We start from the raw sequence: 24,667 nt of genomic DNA on the forward strand, positions 1-24,667 counted from the left end.
GCCCAGCTCTTTAAAGATGTTAATTCTGTTTTGATTCTCTTTTTAATCAGATTTTCTTTCTGAAGCACTCTTGAGTCCTATTGAAATTGTACACTGTTCTGCCTTTCCCTGTGGAGGGAGCGAGGCAACCTTTATCTTGGCAAAGCTGTCATTGTTCCACCCCCATCACCGACCTGACACTGCAGAAGTTGCTACCTCCTCACTCTCTTCCAGGAACTCAGCTGGGTGACCCCATTTCATTTTCTTCCTCTCCCCTCCTCCTGTCTCACCATGTGCCTCCTTGATGGAGGAGGGTCATCTGTCTATGTGTTACTTTCATTGGTTAATAAAGAAACTGCCTTGGCCCTTTGATAGGACAGAAAATTAGGTAGGCGGAGTAAACAGAACAGAATGCTGGGAAGAAGGGAAGTGAGGCAGTCGCCATGATTCTCTGACCCAAGTTGGATGTAGGCTAGAATCTTTCCCGGTAAGCGACCACCTCATGGTGCCACACAGATTATTAGAAATGGGTTAATCAAGATGTGAGAATTAGCCATTAAGAGGCTGGAACTAATGGGCCAGGCAGTGTTTAAAAGAATATAATTTGTGTGTTGTTATTTCAGGGCATAAGCTAGCCAGGCGGCAGGGAGCTGGGCGGCAGGAACGCAGCCCGCTGCTCCATCTACACCTCCTACAGGTGATGGTTCAATGAAAGCTAAACAAAAGATAATTGTCGCTGTTTGCCGGGCTGTAGGTGGTGGCATATGCCTTTAATCCCAGTATCGGGAGGCAGAGGCAAGCAGATCTCTGTGGGTTTGAGGCCAGCCTAGTCTACAAGAGCTAGTTCCAGGACAGGTTCCAAAGCCACAGTGGAACCCTGTTTCTAAAAACAACAATAACAAAAGGATCCCAGTTTGACTTTCTACTGTTTTTTGCAGCTTTCCTTTGGTGCTATCTCTCTAGGCTGGTAGCATGAACATTTTAGACACGCTGAAACTACAATTACAGGCATGAGCTAAAAGCAAAAAACCAAGTCTACTGTAAGACACTTCCCTGAGCAGCTGAGAAGCCAGGTCACAAGTCTTGAATAACTTCCAGAAAACAAGGGTTTGATTAAATTTTTGTGAGAATTTCTCTCTAGGATTTCATAACCACCGCCTTCTCTGTTGTTTTGAAAATACTTTTACTCAAGGTCTTAGATGCCTGTGAAGAAGGAGAGGGTTTGGTCTATTTGGATCAAGATGAGCATGCCATAGATAAATAGCTTCTTCAGACCCAGAGGATGCAAGGATGAGAATATCCGCTGCTGCATTTTCCTCACACCAGTCTGTGCTTAAACTGCAAACAGCCTGGGCAGGGCTGCTAAAACTGTAGCCTGGGGGGAATTCTGTTCCCCCAGACAATGACTCTGTTGCTGCCCCTAAAGCTAGTTTTATCTAAATCTCTTTCAGTCCTAATAAAACTCAAAAGGCAGAGAGTTAGAGAAGCAACTGACTTTCAGTACTGCTTGTCCTGGTTTTTTTGGGAACCTATTCTCTTTGGATGGATAGCTTGCTCAGCCTAGATATAGTAGGGAGGGCCTTGGACCTTCCCTAAAGCAATGTGCCTTACCCTCTCTGGAGGAATGGATGGGGGGTGAGGTAGGGGGTAGGTTAAGGAAATGGGAGGAGGGGAGGGCGTAGAAACTGGGATTAGTATGTAAAATAAAAAAATAGTTTGTTTACTTTTTAAAAAAATTTAAAAATATATTTAAAAAGAAAAAAATAGCAACTAACTTTCTTGGCTGGTATCCCTGAAGTCACTCTCTTTTACACAGCCCCAACTAAAAAAGAAAGAAAGAAAAGAAAACACACACACACACACACACACACACACACACACGCACACTAAGCTCCTCCTGCTCTTCCTGTCAAACAGATACTATCTCTGCCTCTCTGAGCCCAGATTAATTATATCTAATTAACACAAATGAAACACATTTACATAGTTAAGAAAGGCAGCAGAAACAAATATAACATATCTTTGCCCATTTAAAATGATATTCTACCACAGTGGCCTGAGGGAAAAGAGCCCAGGTCTCCCTTGGAAGGAGCTGACAGGCATCCTTGAAGGGTTGGTGCTCACTGCAGTCAGCAGCCTCGCTGTCAGCTGTGGCCATGGGTGAAGATTGAATTGCCTCGAAGGCAGGTCCTGACTAGTTTCTCTTCTTGAAGAATGGTTGGGCATCCCAGCAGAGTGAGATGGACTTCAGTGTGACTGTGAGCAAAATACCAACGTGATTTAGCCCTCGGCTTGGCCTACTCCAATCAATTCTCTTTCCTACAGCTGGAGTGATGTTTTAAAAACAGAAATTGGATTGTGTCACTGCCCTGACTCAAGTCCAAGCTCCTTCATCTGGACCGAGAGGTCTGGCGGGAGCTGGCCTGAGCTATTTCTTTCCAGTCCAGTTTCCAATAGGCGAAGCTTCTTGAAGCAGGCTCCTTGAACACCCTCTGCCATATCATTTCTCTGTTTCACTTACACTTCAAGGGTAAGACGAAACAGCACTCCCCAGAATACCTCTCTGCATACAGAGTCTTCTCCTGTGACCCTCTCAGTCTATGTGAAATGCTTTGTTAGAAAGTTTCATGTCTTTGGTAAAAATTATTAAAGGTTTCATAGGCTGTGAGGTCCATTGTGGTAATTTTCTCATTATTCTGCCACGGAGCTCAGTAAAAACTAATTCATGTTTTCTTTTTAACTATTTAAATCCTTTTTAAAAAATGGGATGGAGCCTATGTGCATATGAGTGAAGCTGCCTGTAGGGTTCAGAAGAGGGCTTAGGATCCCCTGAAGCTGGTGTTAGAGTGGTTATACTCCACCACGTTGGTGTGCTGGGCACCAAACTCTGGTTCTCTATGAGAGAAGTATGCTTACTTAACTTTTATCTCCAGCCCCCAAGGACGTAGCTCAGGCTGACTTCAAGCTCATGACCCTCCTGTCTTCACTCTTTAGCATACACTACCAACATCACCACCACAGCTGGCTGATTACGGTGCTTAGAAGTCATGGTTCAATGATTTTCTCCATTTCTAACTCCACAGAGACTTAAAGGGTTTCTTTTATAGTTTCCCCTCTAGATACTCACCCCGTTCCTTACCGGATAAAGTCATGTTCATCTTTTAAGATCCACTTCCATAATCTCCTTCTTTGAGGTAACACATTGTCCTGTCAGAGAAGGCTCAAGGATGTATCTCAGTGAAGTCGTATTTCTGCATGATGCAATGCTTTCATAATGCCTGCTGACGACCTGCTTGTAACTCAGGGGCCCTTGCTGAAAGAAAATCTGTGTCTATGTTTCCATGGTTTCTAAGGTAGCAACAAGCAGATGTCGAGGCAGATGCTGGCTCTGATACAGATGTCGAGGCAGATGCTGGCTTACTATACTGTTCTACCCACAAGGATATTCTTACCCTCAGGATTCATCTGCAGTCATGTAGCCATGTTTAAATACATGAGGATGGTGAAGTGTGATCCTGCTGTGTCCTGAAATAGGAAAACTCTCAGGAAAAATGTTAGCACCGAAGCCTTCCTTAATACCTGGCTTCTCTTACAGCCCTTTTGCTTCCAGCAGGTTATCTACCACTTCCTATGGTCACAGTAAAGATTTTCCGTGAACAATAACTAAGCTGCTTTCTGTGCCTGCTAGCTTTATACCAACTTGACATGAGCTATAGTTATCTTAAAGAAGGAAACTCAACTGAGAAACTTCCTTCAGAAAATCTGGCTGTAGGAAAGCTGGTAGGACATTTTCTTGATGGGGGAGGGTCTAACCCATTGTGGGTAGTCCTAGAGTCTATAAGAAAGCAGACTGAAAAAGCCACGAGCAACAAACCAGTAAGCAGCGCTCCTCCACGGTTCCTGCCTCCAGTTCCTGCCCTGTTTGAGCTCCTGTCCTGACATCCTTTGATGGTGATGTAATGTGGAAGTGTAAGCCAAATAAGTTCTTCCCTCCCCAAGTTGCTTTGGTTATAGAGTTTCACCACAGCTAGGACACCTTCAAAACAGTGTTAGCTCTCTCTCTGAGTTCTAGTTGCCCACACAGGCATGAAAGAGGTGCGGAGCTGGTGCCACGATTCCTTTCCGCTGTTAAGATTCCTGCTGTAAGTGAGGTTCCCCGAGCATCCCTGGAGACACAGACAGGCGCACAGGAAGTGGTTGACTGCTTGCACTCTTTCATTAAGTTTTGGTACTTTGTTCTCATACCAAGGTTATGGGAGTCTTGTTAACTGTGCCTGTCCTCCCAAGACCTCAATTACCCAACAATAATTCTTATTTATAGCTTGACAGCCCTTTAGGACTGAAAAGAGAGTCTAATGTTATTCCACTGTGTTTTATTGGGAAATAAATCAAGCTACTTTTCTTTCTAAAAAATAAACAGATAAATGAGTTTTCTAGTGACTCAGTATAGCCATATTTTTCTGTTTTCTATAAATTAAGATATTAGGATGCCAATAATTATCTTATTGAAAAAAACTGAATTTGACTTTTTTCAACTTGAAGGTCCTTTCAGCTGACATCATAGCTAATAAGACACGTACGAGTTCAAATCCTATGTGTAGCACGTTAAGTGCAGTGACTCAGACAGATAATTTAACTTCTCTGAACTTCAGTTTTCTAGACTTTAAGATAGAGGTGATGCATATACTTCAATCATGGAGTTACATTTGAATCAAGTTAGTCAATACCTTGGGTGAAACAAAGCATTAGGGTCAGAGCTGCTCATAGGCAAGCTGAGGAGGTCATAAAGGTTCAGAGTGCCAAATGCAAGTCTCCGTTAGTAACTATCAGGCTCCAAACTAGACTTCATATTTTCTGTCTTGGATTCCTGTGCTGTTTTTACAACCCCATAAACAATTATGTAGCAATAGTTCAAACAAAATGAGCATAATCCAATGTTTGAAAACACCTTTAGAAAGACGGACTCTGTGTTTGCAGTTGTAAGGTATTTTAATCTTCATTGGGAACTATGATAGACAGCAGGTGACATTGCGACCTCCATCCCAAAGACAATATGGTCTTCTGTTGAGTCATCCCGTTATCCTACCACCTGGTGCACAACCCCACTGTCAGAGGGTGGAAACGTTGAGTTCACATCCAAGAGCAGCTGCTGTCTTCAATCTAGGGTGTAGTGTGGAGGAAATGGCTGCAGCATCATTTGGTAACAGACCTCTGTAAGATACATAAGCAGAGAGGGACTGGTTCCTTGATCCCTCTGTTGAGAGCCACACCATGTCCTGTGGATTCCCAATACATATTAATAGGACTCAGTTTGGTGGATACAGAGCTCCTTAATTTGATGCACTTAAATAGAGTTTCTTACATGGTAAGAAATCAACAATTGATTTCGTCTTCCCCCTTCTTGGGTTCTCAGCTATGGTACCTCACCATGCATTTTTTCCAGAACACTTATAACCCAGAATGGGGTCCAGGGCACCAGCTAATTTTGCACCTAAGTGTTTGAATTGAATGCATCTTGCTTTTCCTGCTGACATCAGTGGGCATTCGCCTTTCACAGTTTCCTTACAGGGTCATGATACTCTGACCTGATTGCTCCACTCACCCTAACTGTGTTTCTTCTTTTTTAGATATCGACGAGTGTGCAGCTAAGATGCACTACTGTCATGCCAACACGGTGTGTGTCAACCTGCCGGGATTATATCGCTGTGATTGCATCCCAGGATACATCCGCGTGGATGACTTCTCTTGTACGGGTGAGCGTGAAGACCAGCGGCTGCTTTGCTAAGTCACTCTTGCTCTGTGCCATCCTTGTGTCCTCCCGTTATGTCCTTAGGCATAGAGTCCTACAATTTGCCTACAGCATCTCCCCCTACCTTAGTTCAATATCATCTTTTGAGAAAGAATAATAATGAAGGCAATTTTATCTGCATAATTGATTTCCACAGCCAGTATTTGTGCCTGCGTGTGTGAACATTCATCAATGGGTGTGTGCATTGACACTGAAGTCCAGTTGCCTATGGTAACACTGAGGGACCAAGAGATAGTAGTTCTAAAAATAGGAAGTGTCATACTATTCTCTTGCCGTCATAATGAAATGTTTATTTTTCTGCATATAGGAAAATGTCAGGAAAGATAATCATTAGATTGAGAAGAGGGGTAGGTGCATTTAGTGGTCAGAGATTGGGCATTGGGAGCCAGTTCAGTAATATTTGGTGAATGCTTACTTATTGTCAGTTTTTCATCTCTTCTTTCTCTCCTAAACACTGGGCAGCCTGCAGTTCCGTGGTCAGGGGACCTGCTTCTGTGTGAGAGGCATCTACTTGTCATGTACTTAGTTCTGTTGTATTTCTTTGTGCATATATGCATGTGTGTGTACATGTATGTTTCCATATTGATGGTACATGTATACACCTTCATCAACTTTATGATCTTGAGCACAGCGTCTTTGAGGTTCTACTCCCAGCTCCAATCTTTCTCCCGAGTTTCTGAATCACACATCCCATCTGTCATCCGAGTCAGGTTCTCCTAATATTTGTACAGCAAAGCTCTTCCTGTCCTTGCATCTCTTCCGTGTTTTAAAAGCTGTCAACAACTGTTTCATCTGCTCAGTTTTTACAGATAAGCATCTGAGGGCTGTACCGGATTCCTTTTCCTCCCTGGGAGTAAGGGCTGATTGTACCTGTACTTTCCGTCTCCTCTCAAGTCTTGTTGACTCAGTCTTAACACACACACTGTCCCCTGTCCCAGGTCTGTTCACTTCCTTATGTGGCTATACCATGCGTGTGGAATTGCCTTTCTCTACTATTCCACTAGAAGCCATTTGTGTGTGTGTGTGTGTGTGGGTGTGTGTGTGTGTGAGGGCCAGAAGGAACATTGGACCTCCCATTGCCGCACCTTGGAGCTGGAGTTAAACGTGTTTGTGAGCTGATTGTCCTGAGTGCTAAGAAGCAAACTCTGGTCCTCTGGAAGAGCAGCAAGCACTCTTGACCGCTGAGCCATCTCCCCAGGTCACTGGAGCATATTTTTATGAACTGAAACTTTACAAATGTACCCAGAACTCTCTAGTATATCTTAGTACACAGAAAATACAATCTGATCTTTATATTTTAACATAGGATGGTGATTTTATTTTTTCTGCCTCTAACTTAATTACGCAACACTCTCCTCCCACCATTAGAGGGTGTTTACCTTCATCTTGTCTTCTCTGCCAATGAGCTTGTTTCTCTGTGAGCTGTCATCTCCTCTTGGATGTTCTTGGGAATATCTTCATCTTGGGTCTGTGCAGGGAGCTCGGTCTTGTTGAAATCTCAGCTTAGAAATGAGGCTTCCGCTGAGCAATGTAAATCCTGTGCTTTTCCCCGATCATAACACCTGAATTCAGTCCCCTGAGCATGAGAGCATCATGCTGAGTATGTTTCTCATATAAATGTTTATTTATTTTTTTTTTGAGAATTTCACACAATATATTTTGTTCATATTTATTTCCCACCCATATTCTTCCAGAATTTAGATTCTACCCCACCTTCCTATCCCCCAGCTTTATGTTCTCGCTACCCCACCTTTATTTTTTATTTATTTTTTTAAATTTATTTATTTATTTATTAAAGATTTCTGCCTCCTCCCCGCCACCGCCTCCCATTTCCCTCCCCCTCCCCCGATCAAGTCTCTCTCTCTCTCTCAGCAGCCCAAAGAACAATCAGGGTTCCCTTCCCTGTGGGAAGTCCAAGGACCACCCACCTCCATCCCGGTCTAGTAAGGTGAGCATCCAAACTGCCTAGGCTCCTACAAAGCCAGTACGTGCAGTAGGATCAAAAACCCAGTGCCATTATTTATTTATTTGTTTTTTGCTTTCCCCTCTATCTTGACCACGTACAACATTGCCCAACAAGGACAGTGGTGTTCAGCCAGTACTTGCTGAATGAATGAACATATTAAAGTAATAGACCATGGATGACCTTCCCACTTCAGAAACCCTCAGCTGTAAAATCTTGCTCACATCTCACAATTCATGAAGATTAGTAAGTCTAATGTATGTGAAAATCGTTACTGCGGCACTTCGACCAGCCAGGAGCGGATATTGTGCTGTAACAGATAGGCCTAAGCACAAGAAATTTCACAATGTCACCCTCACCCCACACTCCTGTTTATCCGTTGGTGATCAACAAGAGAGCTCTGCTTAGCATCGCTTCGGGGTTCAAATCAATGGGATAGTCACTGTGACGAAAACTGGAGGAAAGAGAATGGGGAGAAGGGGTGTTCCCTGGAGCTATGAAATGCCCTTCAGGAAGTAATACTGATCTCAGCTCACAGATGAGCTGGAACTGAAACTTCTGGCGACAAAGGGAAGCGGGAGTTTAGCCCTGTGGTGTCCTCTGGTAGAGAATCAGATATATTTGGTAATCCTGATAATGGGTGCTGTAAACTGACTAACTGACTGGTACTTGATTCTCCACACAGTTGCTCCTGGCTCCAGAGACTCTCTCTAAGTCGTTCTACTACAGCAGTTGATGCAGTAATTGGGAAGATGGTTCAGAAAGCAAGTAGGGTATAGGCTGCAGATCAGCAGCAGAGGGCTTGCCTAGCTTGTGAGGCCCTGCATTCAAGATTCAGAACTGCAAAATAAAACACATCCTCGAGATTAAGTTTATTGCATTATATAATATGAGGGAGGCTCCAGCAGACGGTCATTAGAAAAGGGCCCTTGATTTTCAAGAAAGAGCACTAATTATTCTTATTTTTGCAAGCCAGAGGGAGCTACTGGAATTAACTGGCGTGTTCACATAGGGTGGCTAGATTACTTAGGATGTTGTAATGGGATGCTTAGGTGGGAGGGGAGAGCCAAGAGACAACCTTTTGGTTCTTATTTCTTCTCTAGTCTAATTCAGGGGCCTCTGACAAATACTTTCATAGTAAACCAAGTCCTCTGAACACTGGGAGCTCCCTTGCAAGAGGGTAAATATAGTCTTTATTCCTCAAGATGGAACCTGACTCCACCCAATATTTGACGTTCACTTATTGACAAGGCAGACTTCTTTCCTTAGTAGTGACTGGCTGATGTAACAAACAAGATATGTGGTAGATTTCTGCCATAGATATGCGTGCGCGCGCGCGCACACACACACACACACATCTCATTTCCAGATGAGAATTTACAGGAGAAATTGCCGGGCTTAAATGCATCTGTTGTTATCCTAGGAGTTTGCATACCAATTTTGTTATTGACAGTCCTGATTCCAAAGATCACTATAGTCTCCATCCTGGGTCAGTTACCTACTGTTGCTCTTCACTGTTGGTTTTCTAGTGTGTTAAAAACCATATCTGTTTATCTTTTTTTTTCTGTGTATTCCATGCATGACTCAGACATCGCTCCTTAGGCATTTAGTTAAGATTGAATGGGGACATCAGTAGACATACTGAAAAATTTCATGCAGCCAATCGTTAGAGAGTCTAAAGTATATACAACAGATTTGGTGATTTGTTCAACTGATTGGTTGATTCATGCATTCATTACCTGACAAAGTCAATATGCAATCACTGTCTGCCGTGAGTTAGGAAATATAGTCACCTAGATTAGGGGAAATGGTCCATGAACATACAGAGTTCATGGCTAATGGGGGATCAACTTCACATTGAGAAATCTCTTTATTTATTTACCACCAGAATACTCCATTTGTCAAACCAGCCTATCTTCAGCAGCTAGGAGGGAGTAATGACTCTTGGATGTTTAACGCTCTTTGGTCTTTACTCCTTAACAAATATAACAGAAGGGCCCTATACCACCTGCCCAGAATAGCTTCTGCTAACAGTCCTCTCAGAAGCGGGCACCTGGAACAGGGAGATGCCATGCTGGTCCTGAAGAAGAGAAGTCAAACAGGAAACACATACAAAACAGAGTCCATTTGCTTTTATTCATTTTTTTTTCTGTTGAGATTTGAAAGAAACATGGGCCTGGGTCTCTGTTAGTACAGCGCACCTCTGACATGAATAGAACCTGGGGCCCTGTCCCAAGCATTTGGGTCTCTGTTAGTAGAGAGCTCCCCTGACATGCATAGAACCTGGGTCCCTGTTGCAAGCACTATGCAAAACCAGGTTTAGGGCAGCACATTGCTAGTCTCAGCACTTGGGAGGTAGAGGCTAACACCTACCTATCTACCTACCTATCGGGCGACAACACACTCAGAGTTTCACATTGTGACAAGCGATCTCCATCTTCAAAGTGTAGCTCAATCTTTACTCCTGGAGACTCAAGGCTGTCTAACACTGTGTATTCTACATAAGTCTCAGCAATTTTTTTTTCTGGCGCGTTTGAAGAATGAACTGTAACACATTTGGCTTTTGACACAGGAAGAGGTATTTGCCTTGAAAGTTGTGTCAGTCTGGAGTGTTTTCTCTCCCGTCTGCAGTTCCTTAGTGGCCCCTTTATGAATCTTGAAAGGCTGGGGGTGGATATCGGGGTATTTAGCTTGGTGTGTCAGGGAGAGACTTTTCTTTCCTGAGTTCTCCCTCCATTTTTGAAATGGTCAACAGATGGATTTGTTGGCTTCTGACTTTCATTTTTCCCCAGCTAAACTCCACATGCTTTGGCTGGTTGCTGAGATGTTATCACTAGAGACGCAGGGAGCTTTAAAGAGATTCTTGTGATTTACAGCAGAAGCACGTGGCGGTAGGACAGGTGCTTGAGAGGACTGGGCAAACATTCGTGTTTATGCCAGAAACGTCCAATGAGGATAGGACATAAAGAGAGAAAGTGAGATAGCAAACACCCCATGTGATTTTTATTACCTCACTGAAAAGATTTTTGTTTTCTAATACTGGTGTGGAAGAACTCTTGAAAGAAGCGCATGTTTGAAATATTCTGATGAAGCTTAAAGACTGATATCAAAATCTATTAAATTAACAGTTAGAATTAAGCACCTTATAATGAAGCAAGGTTTGGCAAGCCCTTAAATGCCTTGTGAGGAACAGTAGGAATTTTAGGACAGTTTTCTAGAATATGTCTCAGACAAGGTTGATGATATACACTGGGTTTCCAAATATAAGGTGTTGGTATTTTCCCACATAGAATCATGGGCCGGGTGAAGCGGAGAGAACATTCCGCAGCTGGATAGGATAACACTGTGAATTATCCATAGCTGTCGAGGATACGGATGTGCTTGCTTCAGAAGGCGTGCAATTTGTATTGTGAGCTGTCTGTCAGCATGGGGGCAAGTTATTGGAGTAATTACTTGTGTTTTTGATTTAAGAAGATGTGATGGAATTGTAGTGATGAAATGAGTCGGAAGCCTATAGACATACTTTAGTCTAAAAACAGTCTATAAAATAGACTCAACACGTTATCCAAAATAAGAAGAGGACGTGAAGTAAATGGGAAGGACTTTGGGAGGAGCAGAAGGGAGATGGATATAGCATAAATGTATTGCAAACATGTATGAGAGTTTTAAAGAATTAGAAAATCTGTAAAACTGGAATTTCCATGCAAACTGTAGAGAATAGAATATGTTTATTACAGGCATAAGGAATAATTTATCAAATATTGACTAAGAAAAGTCTCACCAAGGCTTACATTTTTGGGTATCTAAAACCCACTTAGAAGGTCTGATGATTTTGAAAAGATATTTGCTGTTTGTTTTAATTTGTTGGCTTGATATTTGCCTCTTGTTTTCTTTCCTCCATAGAAACAGATAAGGGGACTCTATTGCTCACCACTCCTCCTTCCCAAAGAAGGAATGTGACTCTACCAAAGTCATATTCCAGTCATAACCGGTTAGGATAGAGATTGCCAAGCTTCAGCTCAGGTAGACCAGCCTGAAACGTTTTAGGGAGATAGTTAATTGTGCCCTGTGCAATTTGTCTTTCTTTGTGGTTGAGGTTGTCAAGGGACCTTTGCACTTTTGCTGAAATATCCATGTGTGCCGTCAAGGTTGGGGGTCACTGCTTCCGCAGAGAACAGAGGAAGTTGACATGTGTGGAGAAAAAAGTAAGACTAGATAATTATTTTCTACATCATACTTGAAAAAAGAATTACCTTGAAATGGTGGTGGCAGACAAGCACTTGGGAGGGTAGTGAAAGCAGAAACTCAAACTGTTCTGAGAGAAAGGCCCTGCCTTTCAAGACCGTACTTTCTTTGAAATGGGTAAGACCCAGGAAAGAAGGGCTATGCAATGTCCCCCTAAGTGAGAAACACTCAGAATCTTGAGCTGGGCCATGGATGCCCTGGTAGGACAAGCTGGGTATCTCCACAATGACTTCTATGTTACTTGTGTAGATTGAGTATTCTGTGCCAGCACCTTGGGTATTTGGAGTCCTATAGAGGTGACACAACCCAAGAGAAGTATTGAGTGCCCACAATGACCAGAACATTGCCACAGAAGCCTTGGGTCTCAGAACCACTCAAGGGGAATTGAAGAAATTATACATCTTTATTGTCTACTTTTATTATTTATTATTATGCACCTGCATTACTTATCCACCTTTGGCCAGGACATCTCATATCACAAGTGAACAAAGGCAAAGTCAAAAAAAGAAGCAAAGTATATTATAGTCTCTCTTAAGAGGGATTGTGTGGGCAAAAAATTATTGCAAAGTCTAGTAACTTTGGTTATTTTATTACATCTACATAGGTAATACTGGAAAATTCAGTGTTAATATCATGCTGAGATGAATTCAGTTTGGAAAATGCATGTTGGGGAGGCCATAAGAGAATGTTTAGTTTGAACTTTTATGATGGAAGTCATTCTGAAGGACGTGGCCACTGTTGGGCTTCTTTGTTGCTTTAAGTGGAGTTCTTTTTCTTCCCAGTCTGTGTCGTGAAGGAGCTGAATCACGTGGGCCACTGTGGAGCAACCAGGACAAATGATGGAGCTCACCCCTGGGGCGTTTGTGCACAAACCTATTAAGTACTATGTTGCCCTTGACCCAAATTCATCATAATGGCTGGTGAATTTTTCTGCGCGTGCTTTTGTTGGAGTTGTTCTTTCAGGATGACAATTAAGCTTCTCATAAAGGGGTTTGATTAAGGGTGCCCAAGCACTTAAAAATTGTATAGGCTGGGTTACAGACCTACCACATCTGCATCTGGGTCATGCAGTGAGTAGGTGTTTCTCTCTAACAACCCAGCTTCCTATCTTACGTTCTTTATTTCCATCCTAAAGATAAGTGTGCGTGCGCCTGTGTGTGCTCGTGTGTGTGTGTGTGTCTGTGTCTGTGTGCGTGCGTGTGTGCACGCCAAGAGAGAGATAGAGGGACAGATAGAGAGATGGAGTCAGATACAAGGTTTTTCTTAAACATTTTATAACATGTAATGGAGTATCTTTTCCATCCAGGTTCACTGAAAATGTTCACTCCCTATCCCATCGAGTAGGTAAATTCTCTCTAGTACCATGATTTGTTATACTATGAGAATTTGAAAGACATTAAATTATCTACCTCTTCATCAGTATCCACATTTCGTTGTCAAACAATTGGAAGGACGCTGTTACCATGGTGTGTGTGAGAAAGAGAGAGTTCATGTGATTATAACTGAATAAATCAAAAGCAAAATACAATCAGAACAACAGCATGTGGCTCAACTGCCTTGTGAGGTAAACTTTCTCATATGGCTCATAACCCAGAGATACCCATCCCAGCCAGGAGGATGCGAACGGTGGTCCCTGATAAACCTAGGGGAGAGGGATGGAGGGTACAAGAGACACGAGAAATGCCGACAAGACAGTATTTCTGATAAAACCGCTGTTTTTTTACATCCTCAGAAGCTGTTATATAGCAAACGGGCAAGGGGGAGGGGAGATGTGTCAGGTTGTTGGAATTTAGGCCTGGAGATGTCCCTAGCTGATAAGTAAATACTGAGGGTCTGTGATTGTTCACTAACAAAGGAAAATGCTAATGTTTTCTAAAAGCCTGGTGCCAGCAGGTCTCACTAGGCTAATGTCCTAGGTCCGGAACTTGCCTGCAAAGGTGAATATCTTACTTGTGAACTTCAGATGGCTGTAAACAAAATACAGATCTCAAAGTACAGGTCTTTGCTTCCCACACAGAGACATGGCTTCTCAGCAAATCCAACTGCTGCATTTCATCTTAAGCATACTAATTCTTCTAGATTTTTACTGTTTTTCCATCATGATAGTTTGGAACTCGATCATGTTCTTCTTATAGTTTTAAAGTTATCAAAACCTTTCCAAGCTCAACCACATCTCAAGCTCTTAAAGGAATGTCCAATTCCTTCCTTCCGGTCATTTCTTGGGACTCAGAATGTCTTCATCTGAAGCACCACTCCCATAGATTTATTGCAGCACCCTACTGACTAAAAGTAGTTTGTTGTGCCCATTCATGAGCTGTGTCTTGAAGAGGTGAAGAGAGGTTCTTTGAATAGAATATTTATCCTCTCTGAGCCTAGGGAAAGGAACAGCTTCTTATGTATACTTGTCAGATCCCTATCAACATTGTAGGTTATGTTGTCAGGGAAGAAAAAAATTTGTGTGTGGGTAGCAAGTATGTGTGTGTCTCTCTCTCTCTCTCTGTGTGTGGGAGAGAGAGAGAGAGAGAGAGAGAGAGAGAGAGAGAGAGAGAGAGAATGTGCATATGTGCTTCTGTATGTTCATGTGTGTGTGTGTGTGTGTGTGTGTGTGTGTGTGTAGATCCAAAATTGTGTAGGCAACTGACAATATGTATTAGAGTATATTCAAACTTTGAATACATTTCTGGAGTTTGAAATAATGAAAATAGCAATGTTCATGAAATGATGTGTGACTATCTGTAGATGGACATATAGGAGGTATTATATATTTCTACATAAGATCAAAAATAGGCATTTTCATACATTGCTGCAACCTTTCTTGTGGGTCACCTGATGAGCGTATCAGAAGCAACTTACTCATAGCAGCTCATCTCTGAGAGGTGACCTGTCACAGCTACTTACATAAAGTTTTCTTGTGGCCACTCATTTCATTAATTGTTTACGAGGGAAGAAAAGATTGGAGACGCTGCAGGTATGTGGTAGTAGAGATTTGTTTAGTTTACATGTTATACATATTTTTACATATTATAGGATGTAATATATAATTAACATTTATGGGGCCCCTTTCAATAGAAGATTCACATGACGTAGGGTGATGAGATGAAAGGCAGGAATATTACTTTATAATTGAAATAACAAGTATAAGTTGCAGTTGTACACACTCAGGCGTGCGCATGGATACAAACACAGTTGGGAATGTTGGTAACATAAGTAGGAAATTAGAGCGAATGATTGGCTGACATTTTCTCTTCCTTTTTACATCTTTTTAAAATCAGAAAATTGTGGGAAGAGCAGCTGCTAAAAGAAAACTGGAGAAGCTTATCATCCATAAAAATCATTTCAAAGGTGGTCAATCTGTGTTAAGTCAATCTAAGAATTTCTTAGATCCTAAAGAATTAATGGAGCTATTAAAATCTAGAGATTATGAAAGGGAGGTAAAAGGATCAAGAGAGAAGGCCATTAGTGATGAAGACCTAGAATTGTTATTAGATCAAAGTGATCTCATAGATCAAATGAAGGCCTCAAGACCAATTAAAGAAAAAAACAGGGATATTCAAGATGCTAGAAAATTCTGAAGATTCCACTGAAGATTGTTTGTTTTTAAAACAGAGCTAAATGGCTTTTAAAAACTTTTACACCCATTCTGGTAACTTGCCTACTGGTATTGTTACATACTTAATAATTTTCTGAGATTTATTAAGTATAAATTTTCTATTAAATTTAGTTTTTTCAGGTAGTTTTTGGACTGGGTTGTACTTTTGAGTATGGTCTTTGAATACTGTCTAATTTGTACTTAACTGTTGGCAAGTTTATGCAATCTTCCTGTGGAAGTTTAGTGTTTCCCTCAACCCCTTTAGTGATGTAATTTATGGGCTTTGGACTTCAGTAATGGAGCAGGATTTTGATGGGGGAGATTGATTGAAACTGTTCTTTTTGTTGCTGAAGTAAACTGTTTGATTTTGAGTCAGTAAGATGACTTAGCAAATAAATGTTTATTATAATATGAAAAAAACTTTTTTACATACAGGAATATAAAGTCTCTTCATTTCTCCATATATTTTTTAAAATTTTTGAAGATGGAGGCTGGAGAGATGGCTCAGAGGTTAAGAGCATTGCCTGCTCTTCCAAAGGTCCTGAGTTCAATTCCTGGCAACCACATGGTGACTCACAACCATCTGTAATGAGGTCTGGTGCCATCTTCTGGCCTGCAGGAATACATACAGACAATATATTGTATACATAATAAATAAATAAATACACATTTAAAATTTTTTAAAGACTATAATATCAGAAAACATTAGAAAACAAAAAGACAAAGATGACATTGAGTGTTTGCCCAGACAAGTCTCTCAATGATGATCTCATTAGCTTTTTTTTTTTTTTAAAAATGAGTGTTTTAAACTCGATAGTGCAGTGGTTCTCAACCTTCCTAATGCTACAACCTTTTAACATAGTTCTTCATGTTGTGGTAACCCCCAGCCATGAAATTATTTCACTGCTGCTTTATAACTGTTGTTCTGATGCTGTTATGAACTATAAATATCTAATATGCAGGATATTTAATATTCGAGTCCTGTGGAAGGACTGTACCATCCCCAGCGGGGTCACAACCCACAGGTTGGAAAGTTCATTCCTTCTGTCTTCAGTCATACGGTGGGTGCCAATCTGTAGTAGGAAGGAGTCTGCTTGTTTGTTCCGGCCATCCAGAACCAAAATAACCACACAGAAACTGTATTAATTAAATCACTGCTTGGCTCATTAGCTCTAGCTTCTTACTGGCTAACTCATATTAATTTAACCCATTTCTATTAATCTGTGTATTGCCACGTGGCAGTGGTTCACCAGGTAACATTCAACATGTCTGCCTCTGACTGCGGATCCATGGTGTCCCTCTTGACTCCGCCCTTCTTCATCCCAGCATTCAATTTCATTTTCCCCCGCCTACCTAAGTTCTGCTCTATCAATAGGCCAAAGCAGTTTCTTTATTCATTAATGGTAATTATAGCACACAGAGGGGACTCCCACATCAAAAGCGACTGCAGATTTTATGCCTAGAGAGGATGGATTCTTCACCTGCTCTTCACACAGAGTGAGGGGTGAAGATGCTTTGTAAAGGGCCCTGGTGATGGAATAGCCTCCCAGAGGCCTCGCCTCCCACAGGAATCCAGAATGCAGCAAACATCTAACTCATTACAGATGCTGCCTTCATCCTTAGCTACCCAACACCTGACATCAGGTCCTACCGCTTTGTAGATACAAGTTATTCTGGCATAGTTTCCTAACAAGAAGGTTTGCCCAGGTTTTTCTGCACCAGGGTTAGGACAAAGAGAGATACTGAGGAAGGCACAAAAGACCTAGAGGGTTTCCTTGGTGAAGTGGCCTTTAAATCACAATCAGGAAACAGCTTCATGTAGCTCCTACCAGTTGTTCACTGATAAATTGTGCCAAGGCAATATATAATTTTTCTTTTCTTTTTTGGACCTTGAGAGATTAAAGTTTTAGTCAGAGAGGTTGGAATTACAAATTAGGTTTCTTCTGAAAAGAGTTTAGTCTCTCTCTGTCTCTATTTTAAAGAGAATTTTACAAACTATTACTTTTCTAATTCTGTGATTCTGTAAGATTTGGTTCCTGACCCCTAGGAGGTTATGGTCTCTTTGGGAGACATAAAATTTACATTTAAGGAGAATAACTTTATAGGGCATATAACTGACTGCTAAAGTGTGAGATACGGGCGATAAATGCCAGAGAACACGGATAGCAGGGGGAAGAAGGCAATTACTCTGAGGGAGAGAGCGTGTGCCTCCGTTCCTCCCTCGGGCTGTCTGAGCTGCTGGGGCATTAGCTGGGAGTTTAGGTGAGAGCAAGGAGAAAGACTGGAGTGCAGGGGCTTTAGAAATAGGTGTGTTTCTGTTTGCTAATCTGCAGTGGATTCTGGAGATGACTTACACAAAGATGAAAAGTCCATGGGCTGGAGAGATGATTCAGCCACTAAAAGAACTCGCTGCTCTAACAAAGGACCTGAGGTCAGTTTCCGGCATCTACAACAGGCTCACAAGACCTGTATCTCCAACCCCAGGGGATCCAACACTCCCTTCTGGCTTCCATATGTATATACACACACATGTACCACACCCCAGAAAAAAAAAAAAAAAACTTATTTTTATTTATTTTGGTTTTGGTTTTTCGAGACAGGGTTTCTCTGTGGCTTTGGAGCCTGTCCCGGAACTAGGTCTTGTAGACCAGGCTGGCCTCGAACTCACAGAGATCCACCTGCCTCTGCCTCCCGAGTGCTGGGATTAAAGGCGCGCACCACCACCGCCCAGCAAAAAATAAACTTTTAAAATGGAAAAGTGAAAGGAGCCGAAGGCACTGGAGGAAACAGGCCTTGGTTCCTGCCCCCAACTTCAGCACCATCAGCCTCAACCGGAACTGACTTCAGGAAAACAGACTCTGCTTCGTTCTAGAATCTTGCAGGGAGCATTTGCAGGGTTCTTGGAAGAATACTCCCTAGAGTTGTGAAAACACTAATGTGACCCAGATCTTCATCGTCTTTGAGGGCAGTGGCCGTTCCTAGGACGAGGGTCAAAGTTGTAAGCTTGGCGTCTTGGGCCTGCTCCTAGAGGACTCATTGCCACAGCTGGTCACCCTGAGGGAAGTCGGGTTTTAAGGTCTGAACACGATAGAGGCAGTTCAAGCGGTCAGGTGGTCAGACGTTCAACTGAAACGATGGGTGTGCTTTCCACATCCCCTCTCGCCTGCAGTGAGCTGCTTCAGGAGGATGGGTTAAGAAGAGGACCAGTGTGAACCGGTCTTGAGGACAACCTTTGTAGCGACACAGAATGCATCCCTTAATTTAAAGCAAAGTCTTGTGTTCTTGAGCCCCAATTTCTAGGTCATTATGGAGAAAACATTGAAAAAAATATTTTGTTTAGACATTTATTTCTTCCCCAGAAAGGAAGCCCCTTGAACTCTGAGCACCTTTGGTAGCTACAAGCTTTTTCAGGGTAGCATCTAGTTAGTCCTTAAGGGCAACCATGGGACAAATTGATTTCCAAAGATGGATGAAAGGCTTGCTGGAAGTTGGACATCAGGATGAGGGGTTGTTTTCTTGGAGACTGTCCCTAGTGGGACTTAGAACATACAGATGGAGTACAGAAAGTAGAAATCAGTCAAGTCACAAAAGGCTTTTCTCTGCCATGACAGTAATGTGCGAACACAGTAGTAAGAGGGAAACTAATAAAAAAATGAAAAAATCCACAGCTAAACCACTAGCATAGATGCTAACATTCTGAATATTTTAAAGGATTCATGATTCTCTATACAGAAAAAAAAATCACATTATTACCGCTGGTGACTATTTTTTAAGCCTAACTTATTCCCCAAGCATTTTCTAAACTGGCCAAGTTCCTGTCAGATCACAAGTATTTATGGTTGAAAATGTTTTCCCTCATGATGGCTGCATCATCTCAGCTTTCACCATACCTAAGAAGGACTGACATCTTTCCTCTCTGTCTTCCTTTGGTTCCATGGGACATCTACGGGTCTCCTTTCCCCTCCTGTTATGACTATCTTTGTTCCACTCCATATGGATGGAGAGCGAGTCACAGCAGTGCAGGGGATACACACGCTTTACACGTCCATGACAGACAGAAGGAATGAGCGCCTGCCTGGTGTATCCCCTGTAAAGAAGAGTAACACATTAAATATCTAAAATCTGTGTAATCTGCGGGTACGTACATGAGTTGGTGAACTTGCCTTTGTACATATGTATGTACAGACAGTCCCCCAAAATTAAAAATAGAACTATCTGAGATGGCAAGTCTACATTGGTTGTACCCCAACAATCAAAAATAGTGTCTTGAAGACATTCTTTTTCGCCAGTATTGACCACATGAGAGACGCCACGTGCATATATCAGGGGCTCACCAGAAGACAACCAGACAAGCAAAATGCAGCACAGGTGCAGCAAGGCTGTTCCCTTGACAGGGAATTCAGGAACACACTATGGCAAGGATGACACTCTAGCACACTAGACTGCGTGGAGTAAGCCAGCCACTGACAGGCAAGCTCTGTGATTCTAGTCCTGTGAAGTAGCCAGAGCAATCACATCAGAGGCAGGAAGTAAAATGTCCACATGGCCATATGCCGGTAGACAACATGAATAAGCGTGATACCACAGAACGATACTTGAGAAAATGGTGAAAATGGTGAATTCTGTTGAGTGGGCATTGGCACTGTAAAAATTAGAGTAAAAATGTCTCCAGGGCAAGATTTCTTCCTGTCTAGAAACCAGACTTAGCGTGACTTTCCTTGTGTCTCTATCACACATTGATCATCAACTTCTTTTCTGATTCATATTGCAACTTACTGATTCTTGGCTTTGTTTGTGCATCTATTAAATATAGATTGAGAATGTTCTATCAGGTGCAATTATGCATGTCAGGGATATGGCAGTGAATGAAGGAGATAAATTATTGCTTTGAGTTGTGCTTGCTCTGGCTGGGAGCGGCAAACCATGAGACACTGAGCATTCTGGGCCAGAAGAGGATATGCACCATGCGAAGGATATGCTGAGGGAGGGAGACCAGTGTAGGACGCACGGTTGTGCCATGTTACTTGGAATGGCATAGAAATATCTCACTGATGATACCTAGGAGAAGGGAAGGAGCTGACTCCTTTGTTGTATGGAATGCTGTTGGCCTCTGGAAATCACACACTGTGTGCTGCACGGTGGAAAAGGCACACTGTGTGCTACACAGTGGAAAAGGCACACTGTGTGCTACATGGGTGGAAATGGCACACTATGTGCTGCACTGTGGAAATGGCACACTGTGTGCTCCATTGGGAATGACACTCTGTGTGCTGCCCTGTGGAAAATGCATATGTCCCAGGAGTAGAGTCCTCATATCTGAATCTGGTCTGTCTCACACTAGTCATTTCACCTTTGTGAAATGGCTTTTAATTTAATTTAATTCTTCAAGTTTATAGAAGAGAATTTCAAATAGTCATCTCCTCGGAGACTCAGGATTAAGTACGGGAACTGTTAAATCAATAAACTGCAATTGGTCCCTCTGTAGCCCACAGATGACTCTGGCTCTCTCTCTCTCTCTCTCTCTCTCTCTCTCTCTCTCTCTCTCTCTCTCTCTCCTCACTCTCTCTCTGAAGGACTAAATCAAGTGAGATCTGAGGCCTGGGAGAGTGACAGATTCTGGGTCAGTCTGTCTTCCCTGGGCTTGCTGATGACAGAAGCCAGCCACTGGGTAAATGGGGCACTACTGTGTTTTTCTTCTTAATAGAAAGCAAGGCTCCAGTGGCCCTCGCCATTACCAGACAATATCCCTTTAGAAGAGGAATGGAGTTCAGGAAGGGGTATTTCACACCCAGCATGTAGGAAATTCAATGCCAAAGTCCTATTACTGATAACAAGACCCTCACATTTAATCTTACAGGGCAACTGTGGCAGGTCCCGAGTCCAGGCCAGGAAATCTCTAAGCAACCAGGCAACTAAAAGACCCCTGCTCCCCCTTCCCTCTTTATTTTTACGTCTATCATTTTCCATTTTCTTTGCTTTTGATAAATAATTCAGGAAAGGAAAGAAGGCTATAGCTCTGATTTGTTAACGAAGCAGACAAATACATTAGGAGATTGGTCCTTAGACACCTTCAGGGTATTGCAAGTTCAGCTTTTCATATTTGTTGGGTGGCAGTGTGTCCTCTGGGGCTTTGCAATCAATTGACTTTGTTTTTGTAGCTAGAAAGGAAGTTAGGGCTATGTTTATGAAATTCATGGAAAGGTCACTGCAGGTTCCTATGGGTGCTTAGCAACAGGTCTCAGGTTGCTGGGCATGGTGGTGGTGGTGGTGGGGTTGTTCATCTAGGCTCAGAAGGAGAGAACAACAGAGATCAAGACATTGTGTTGCTTTGGAAACCAGGTAGATGGCCAAGGGCTTGACCTTGAGCATCTGGGACCCAGCTTTGACTGACAGCGGAGGTGGGACACCATGAAGCTTTATACAAGAGTCTTCTCATGTGCAGCTAGGATGTGCTTATGTAATGTGGTGTCATTTCGTCACTTCTGAAAATCCTCTCTATAGAAGGGAAGTATCATAACATATGCATATAATATAGAAGCAAATTCAGAAATAAGCTTCAGTATAATTATTTGGATCCTTCATGTAGAAGCAATGTACTGTTACATATATTAAGCAGATAATTGGGGGTACCAGTTGTGGGGGTTAACACAAATTGGGAATTGAACACAACCTAAAATCACACGGGAAGAGTCTTAATGAGGCTTTACCTAGATACGGCTTCTCTGTGGGCATGTTCATGACGGACCATCTTGAGAGTTAATTGATATAGGAAGACTCAGCCCATTGTGGCTGGCACCATTCCATGGGCAGAGGATCCTAAACTGTATATAGAGAAAAACACCAAGCAAGCAAGGATGCAGGCATTTATTCTCTCTCTGTTCTTGACTATGGATGTGTTGCTCTAAGTTCCTGCCTGATCTTCTCCACACACAGAGACCGTAACCTGTGATGGTTTGCTGGATAAACCCATTCTTTCCTATGTTGTAATATGAAGCGGCGGGCTACGTCCCCGGCACCCAGCCGCCCGCATGGCTAGCATGTCTAGCTTATGCCCCGAAATAATTACACGGAAACTGTATTCTTTTAATCACTGCCTGGCCCATTAGTTCCAGCCTCTTATTGGCTAGCTCTTACATATTGATCTAACCCATTTCTAATATTCTGTGTAGTACCACGAGCTTGCTTACCAGGAAAGATCTTAACCTGCATCTGTCTGGAGTGGGAGAATCATGGCGACTCACTGACTCGGCTTCTTTCTCCCAGCATTCTGTTCTGTTTACTCCACCCACCTAAGGGCTGGTCTATCAAGTGGGCCTAGGCAGTTTCTTTATTAATTAACCAATGAAAGCAACAGATTAATACAAGACTCACCTCCATCATTCCTAGGCTCCTTTTTCCGGGCTGGATGACAGCAACAGAAGTGAGAGTAGTATACAAGAGGTGTGGTGAATCCCGGGTGGTCCCCGAGCCAATGGGGTAGAGAAGAAAGGATCTGGCCTAGCTCACAAGACCTACTGTGGTCCAGACTAGCTCACTCACTCCACAGCATCAAATGAGTGATTTCAGCTTCAAGGCTTCAGTTCCATCCCCTGTTGGAGAATATTAAATTATCAATGAACTTTCAGAAGTCGCAGGAAACACACCTCATTAAGTTGTCGTTTTGACCGCTTCATCCACAATGGTGGTGCTAATGAGAAACATGTGTCCTTTTGTATTTTGACTTAAGTATATTATTATGCATTCATAATCATTTTGGGCATTAAGTTTTGTTTTATACAACTTTATTCTAAACATTTTTTTCAGTCTCTTATGTATAACTTATAAGGAGGTATTTAAGAGGAACCCCAGACCATCGTCCTATCCTTAATATTTCATGAGTTTATTGGCTCAGGCTATAATGATGACAGGCACTTGTCACACAAATGATAAGGGATCCTCTTTCGTAACTTGAGGAGTTGGTTTCTGTGATGGAGTACTGGAGACTCAGGCCAGCAGGAACACTGTCCTGGTGAGAATTGATGCTCGTGAGCATGTGTTAGCATCATCCTTGCTGTTTGTTTACGTGTTGTGTTAAGCATGTGTTAGCATCATCCTTGCTGTTCACTTATGTATTGTGTTAAGCATGTGTTAGCATCATCCTTGCTGTTTGTTTACATGTTGTGTTAAGCATGTGTTAGCATCATCCTTGCTGCTCGTTTATGTGTTGTGTTAAGCACGTGTTAGCATCATCTTTGCTGTTCGTTTCCTTTACTGCCCCACAGGGCCAGAGGGGCCATGTACCTGCAGATGATATGGTGACTCTGGTGCCAGTTGTCAAGCTTGGTCTGTGTAGGGAGAGGTTGGAAAACACTGGAGACTGTAGAAGAAGTGTCGTCAGTCCTGGAAGGTCTGTCATACAGGCTCAGATTGGCGTTGCTTTGTACAAAATACTGAAATTCTTTTATTCTTTGGTCTGTGGAGAGTTCATCCATGCTAAAGTTCCTGAAGTCTAAGTGTTGTGAATGACCAAGACCAGAGAGGAGGCAGCTCCTCTAACCGGAGGGCTAGGGAAGCGTCTTTGAATAGCTTGGGCACTGTGGCATGGCCTTTTGTTTGGGTGGTGAAACTGGGTGGAGCCTAAACTTGAGGAAGAAAGAAAGGCTCAAGTACTGTTTAGACACACTGTCTTAAATATCCCTGCCTTTCATCTTCTGCAGGGAAGAGAGTCCTTCAAAGGATGGAGTACCCTTGAGATCCATCTGTACATCTTCAGCTCCTTTGATTTCAGATCCCTAATTTTGACAGTTCTGATAATCATATTCTCTGAGTGCCAACTGTGTTCCAGATCCTTCTTTGTACTGAGAATATGATGGTCAGAGGGTAGGGTCTCCCTCTCAAGTGGGACACTCTGTAGAGGCATCAACTATCTTTGTGCCTCACTCAGACATCCTGACTGGAGCTGGCCTAGGTAGAAGTGACAGCCTAGCTCAAGTTTACACACCGTTGGAGAGGAGTATTTGCAGACCATAGTAGGCTATTGTATAGAAATGCTTTGAGATGCAAAGTCTAAATCTATGAATATCGCAGACCTGAGCAGAATCTT

General features: G+C 42.5%; 1 protein-coding gene across 2 annotated transcripts in view; it reads left to right on the forward strand.

Annotated features, from left to right (window-relative positions):
• Nell1 (neural EGFL like 1) overlaps positions 1-24,667 on the forward strand; it is an 841,294-nt gene that overhangs the window by 419,626 nt on the left and 397,001 nt on the right. For both annotated transcript variants that reach the window (XM_057756047.1, XM_057756048.1), the window contains exon 13: positions 5,607-5,732. In XM_057756047.1, the coding sequence (XP_057612030.1) occupies positions 5,607-5,732 (126 nt within the window). The remainder of the gene's footprint in view (positions 1-5,606; positions 5,733-24,667) is intronic.

The sequence above is a fragment of the Chionomys nivalis genome, chromosome 23 (assembly GCF_950005125.1).
Source record: "Chionomys nivalis chromosome 23, mChiNiv1.1, whole genome shotgun sequence".
NCBI lineage: Eukaryota > Metazoa > Chordata > Mammalia > Rodentia > Cricetidae > Chionomys > Chionomys nivalis.